The 5,865-nt window shown below is 43.0% G+C and overlaps 1 protein-coding gene across 1 annotated transcript; it reads right to left on the bottom strand.

Annotated features, from left to right (window-relative positions):
• Positions 1-946: 946 nt before the first annotated feature.
• LOC147441550 (uncharacterized) lies at positions 947-4,601 on the bottom strand. Its single transcript, XM_086483449.1, has 3 exons — positions 4,511-4,601; positions 3,011-4,396; positions 947-2,921 (listed from the first exon to the last, which is right to left on the bottom strand). Exons 1-3 carry the CDS (start codon positions 4,599-4,601, stop codon positions 2,896-2,898), a joined length of 1,503 nt encoding a protein of 500 aa, XP_086339575.1. The 3' UTR covers positions 947-2,895.
• Positions 4,602-5,865: the final 1,264 nt, after the last annotated feature.

A 5,865-nucleotide genomic window follows, 5' to 3' on the forward strand; every position in this document is an offset into this window, starting at 1 on the left:
TTAACTATGGATGAAAAAACCCTTGGGGGATCAAGGGAAAAACCCACAGCTCTATATACACCCACCGTTATATTATAAAAATCATTGAATGTACAAATGTTCATGAGGAGCTACATTACTCCTTTTACAATGAATATTTTATGAGGAGCTACATCACTCCTTTTACAATGAATGTTTTATGAGGAGTTACATTACTCCTATCCTATCAAATACAATAATGAATACAAAGGTTCAATAAAGAGGTGTAAAGGCTATTGATTAGCTCGTAATCAGAAGTGTCTTCGTGAATCTGCTGTGTAGCTTGTCATCAATATGGAATCACCAAACATGTCTTCATAAATCTTTTATTGTCACCAAGTTTGTTTTCATAAAAGCAATTCTTTGATCAATCCTACATAGATCATAGACTCAAAAAACATAGTCATGAAAATTATTAGTACCGTTAGTGAAATAATTACGTTCACAATGCCATAGGAGATGGTTCGCGACGCCACTTTTTTGACGACATATATACGCATGACAACATATGGTACATAAAGTATGAACGTAAAAATACAAGATGCATGATTACATGATGCAAATTACATGTGTAAATACTACATAAAACGACATTTATCAATGTAGTGATATCAATGAATATCATCAAAGTATTAACAAAAAATCTTATCAATGAATATCATCAAAGTATTCATCAATGTAGTGATATCAATGAATATCATCAAAATCTCTCAATGCCTTTTTTATATGAGACCAAATGCTATGATGTACATAGTGTGATATACGTAAAAACAGATACCACCGTGACAGTCATATGCATACCTTGTTGGGTAGGTGAGGCCTCAATGTGGCATTAACGCAAGTATAATCACAATAAAGCATGCTTCGTTTGCTTTAGAAATGTACAAATGTCAAGTGTTTCAAGGTGGCACACTCGTTTTTCCTAGAAAGTTCACTACGAACGATCTCGACAAAAGATAACAGGTTTCATACACAAGCGTACAAGATACACCTAGAGTGATTTCCAAGTGAAAGAACAAGGTTTGAGATGAATTTAAATCCAATGATATGTTTCCACAAATTTAGGAATTTTGCCAACCCATCTGGGCTTTTAACGGACAAAAAAGGATATTTTTGGACTAGAAATGGCCAAAATATTATTTAATGATAAAAAATGACCCAAAAATGGTAACAAATTTCACATCAATCATAGTGCCGTGCGAATGAGGACTGAAAGAACATTTTACAAGTACAATATCAGCACTTTGAGCTCCTCTATGAAGGGATACAAAGCCTACACCTATATTGGTCTCCTAGTACAGATCCATGTTATTCCAACCCTGTATTTGAGGCTGTAAGGCCACCGATTAGGGTTTTCCCTCTTCAAATAACTACTTGGGATTTTTTAATGAAGTTCTGAAGCTTCCATGAAATGGCTACGACGAAGAATTGAAGCGTTTTTTTAGGGTTTTTATCAGGGGAAAAGAGTATTGCCACTATGGAATTGGGAGGGGAAAGAACATTTTACAAGTACAATATCAGCACTTTGAGCTCCTCTATGAAGGGATACAAAGCCTACACCTATATTGGTCTCCTAGTACAGATCCATGTTATTCCAACCCTGTATTTGAGGCTGTAAGGCCACCGATTAGGGTTTTCCCTCTTCAAATAACTACTTGGGATTTTTTAATGAAGTTCTGAAGCTTCCATGAAATGGCTACGACGAAGAATTGAAGCGTTTTTTTAGGGTTTTTATCAGGGGAAAAGAGTATTGCCACTATGGAATTGGGAGGGAGGCTACACCGAATCATCACACACACAAGAGCTTTGAGTTGATATTGGCTCTTTATTAAAAATAAGCTTTCATAAATAGAGTTTTGTTCTTTTTTAGAGTGTTTTTAGCTTCAAATCTTCCCTGACTCGCTTGATTTTGCTGCAACGGTCCTCTAACTGTGAATCCTGACAGTTAGAGGCCCGACGCTTTTCTAGTTGCACTGCGCACTTCTTGACAGCGAGAGGATGCGACCTGCTCTAATACCAATTGTTGGAGTTAGGGTACACAAATGCACATACAACTTGGAGAAGATGAAGAAGCTCAAGGTACACAATAGAGATTGTAATGCTTAGTGTGGAAATAAAAAGATAAGTTAACATGGACATGTATACAATACACAGAAAAAAACCTCCTAGTAAGAAAAAAAGTTCCTTAACGGTCCTCATTATGTTCACACACATCACTACCATATACATAGTAGTGTTCGTGACTACAAGGACAACGATCTTTTCGAGAGTGGAGAAGAATAGAGCTATCAATTCATTCAATAGAATGCATTCATGTTGTATATATATATTCTTGTGAATGACTATTATGCACCTTTCACTCTTATATTCTTTCATAGTTCACTATTTTGGCTATTTGGGACTCGTCTATATATGGGGCTACAAACAAGAAAGCACAAAATTTTGCTTGACTAGTTTAAGGAGGAGAATAATCACTTCAAAGTATACTTTCTCTTAAGGTTCAGTTGCATAATGTAGGCGAAAAGGCTCACATAGCATTCAACCAAGGAACCTGGTATAGAAAGCTTCCTTGTCATTAAGGTTCTTTGCACCATACTTTATGATCATCAATAATAACTTTCAACAGAGCAATACTTTTCTGATCAGCACGTAGGAAAATCAGATTCGAAGAAATTGTACCCAAGTTTGTGAGCAACCGAAGAATTGATGTAACGAAAACTCGACTTTCACATTGTTTTGGTTAGAGAGAGAGAGAGGCGACAAACACTAAACTAAGAAATATTGGCAAGAGATCTCATTTTGTGAGAGATGAAAATTGTAGCACATTCAGCCACAAGAACAGAGCCGATCAGAACTAATGACGACGAGGCCGCAGAATCAATGATACTTGCAATGTCCATAGCCTGCAATCATGAGCACCGGGAGATTGCTGAGTACAGAAACGAACACGCAGAGAGAGAGAGAGAGAGAGAGAGAGAGAGAGAGAGCTTACTGGGGTCGCTAATGGCGAAGATGGCAGTGCCACCGAAATCGCAGGGGGCACCTGTTAAAAATCCGGAACCTTGCCAATAGGAATTGAAGGCGAAGGAGGCGTGGGCGGCCGTGGTGTTGGGCATGAAGCAGTGTTTGCCGGGCTGGATGGACGCGCAGACGGCTGCATCCGTGGCGCATACAAAGTCCAGTGCTGCCTGCAACGCATGTGGATCTGCGAGAGGATTGGCGACGCACCATATCTTAATGATCCGCACCGGGGCCGAGGCTGTAGATTCCTGGCCGAATGGAACATGGACAGATGGGCTGGAGGCAGAGGGGCTGATGGCATGATCCCGTGCAGGAGAGGGCGCCATGGTCGATATATTGTGTCTTGTAGGGGAAGGGGCGATATGATCGGAAGAAGGTGGTGGAGAACGGCGACCTGCATGAGCAGGCCGAGGCGCTAATCTATGTGCAGCAGGGGAGGGAGCGCGCGAGGGTGAGCTGGAGGCATGCCGTGCAGGAGAGGGCGCATTGGTCGACATATTGTGTCTTGTAGGGGAAGGGGCGATATGATGGGAAGAAGGTGGTGGAGAAGGTCGACCTGCATGAGCCGGCCGAGGCGCTAAACTATGTGCAGCAGGGGAGGGAGCGCGCGAGGGTAGGCTGGAGGCATGCCGTGCAGGAGAGGGCGCCTTGGTCGATATATTGTGTCTTGTAGGGGAAGGGGCGATATGATCGGAAGAAGGTGGTGGAGAAGGGCTACCAGCATGAGCCGGCCGAGGCGCTAATCTATGTGCAGCAGGGGAGGGAGCGCGCGAGGGACGTGGGCTGGAGGAATGCCGTGCAGGAGAGGGCGCCTTGGTCGATATATTGTGTCTTGTAGGGGAAGGGGCGATATGATCGGAAGAAGGTGGTGGAGAACCGCGACCTGCATGAGCCGGCCGAGGCGCTAATCTATGTGCAGCAGGGGGGAGAGCGTGCGAGGGTGGGCTGGAGGCATGCCGTGCAGGAGAGGGCGCCTTGGTCGATATATTGTGTCTTGTAGGGGAAGGGGCGATATGATCGGAAGAAGGTGGTGGAGAACGGCGACCTGCGCCATGAGCAGGCCGAGGCGCTAATTTATGTGCAGCAGGGGAGGGAGCGCGCGAGGGTGGGCTGGAGGCATGCGGTGGCCGCGGTAATTTATGTGGGATAGGGGAGGGCGTGACTGCGCAATGAGAGGAGCCGTTCGCTGGGTTGTGCAGATGTGGGCAATGAGAGCCGTTTGTGGGGTGATGCGCAGGTACTGGGCCATGAGAGGAGCCATTTGTTGGAGACGTTAATTTACTGGGGACTGCGCCATGAGAGGAGCCGTTTGTTGGGTGATCCGGAGGTGGGCCGTTTGCAGCATGCGGTGGCGTAGCTATGTAACATTAAAGACAAAGGAGATAGAGCTAATTACTAACGCTGTGTAATGTGTGTGAGAGACAGAGAGAGAGAGAGAGAGAGAGAGAGAGAGAGAGAGAGCGCTATATACCTGGGTCCGAAGCAGCGTGGATGGAGCATCCTATCAACAGCGCTGCCATCGTGAGAAGCACACCTTGAAAATTATGGTTGCCTGCGCCCATCTTGACTCTTGAGTCTTTTTCAAATGTGCTGCCAATGTACTCTTTCCTCCTATATATCCATCGGCCAGTGCACGACGAGTGTCAAGTTGCAAAATTTCCCAAATTAACGTAGCACATTTTTGCAGTTCTACAAGAACCGAGTCCCCCTACACCACTAAAGAATTAGTGCTTTGAGAAACTAAAATGTTATTATTGTGCTCACACACCAAAGGAGAACCTTACTAATTCTACAAAAGGTAATCGTGCAGCTGGGAGAGGATATGTAAAAGTAGAATGTGATGCTAGAAACTAGGAAAAAGGTATTTTGAACTTCATTTTTGACTAGTTAGTTGGCGAAAGAGGCTCATAGTCCTCAAAAGAATGGGAGTATTAGGGATAGTACCAAATTTCGCAAGGGAGTTGTCTCCTTGATTTTCTTGAATGCACCCTACAATTTTGTAACCACAGGTTTTTACAGACTAAGTCAATATCACAAATACCACCAACATTGTGTTGGATTCGGCTCTCATAAGTGATAAAATGCTAACAAGGCCTTCATTAGGAAGAGGATGGGGTGTAGGAGGGCCTTTTTATTTGCCATGAGCTTATGTAGGTGTTTAACATTTTGACGAATAGGTGCTCCCCATGTGTGCAAGAATGGTGGGTGTGTAAGAGATGTGTAAGAGTGGTCAAAGGATGCACTTTCCCCCCCCAAAAAGGAGGTGAAAAATTTTATGATTGTTGGCCTTCCATAACTCCCACATATGATGTCCAATTTGAGCGGATATCATAGATCTGAAATCTAAGTGTCGAGCTCTTTCCATAGATATGCTACATGATATGGTTTTACCCATTAGATTTTAAATTCCATTTTGGGAGGAAACTTTGAATTCAAATAAAGTAGCCCTTTTGCTTGTTTGAATACAAAAGCTATCCTTTGATTACTTTCTTGATACTAAAGGTTTGACTTCCTTAAACTGGCAAATAAAGAGGCACTCATAAACCCCATTCTCTTCCTAATGTGGTGGCGTACTTAACTAAGTGGCTTCCATAAGGTTTAAGAGTTGTTGCACACATGTCCAGTCACAACAACAGAGCGTATATGCTCAACAAAGCAATAGCAAGCACACCATTCTTATCAAAATGGCGTTGTCTAAAATTTTCATTATGCATTTGATTACAAATCATACAAACTTTTTATGCAATGCTACATGCGTTCACATCAAATCATAAGAACTTACATTTGTATGTTAGGAATGAATGGTGGTGAGGATGCCAATGTCTT

The sequence above is a fragment of the Adiantum capillus-veneris genome, chromosome 15 (genome assembly GCF_014529385.1).
Source record: "Adiantum capillus-veneris isolate H3 chromosome 15, ASM1452938v2, whole genome shotgun sequence".
In the NCBI taxonomy this organism is placed as follows: Eukaryota; Viridiplantae; Streptophyta; class Polypodiopsida; order Polypodiales; family Pteridaceae; genus Adiantum; species Adiantum capillus-veneris.

Excerpts from the sequence above, each read along its gene's own strand:
- LOC147441550 (XM_086483449.1), bottom strand. The coding sequence starts at position 4,601 with ATGGGCGCAGGCAACCATAATTTTCAAGGTGTGCTTCTCACGATGGCA. Across the intron at positions 4,397-4,510 it reads CCACGCTGCTTCGGACCCAG|CTACGCCACCGCATGCTGCA; the intron begins GTATATAGCGCT and ends AATGTTACATAG. Across the intron at positions 2,922-3,010 it reads CTTCGCCATTAGCGACCCCA|GCTATGGACATTGCAAGTAT; the intron begins GTAAGCTCTCTC and ends TCATGATTGCAG.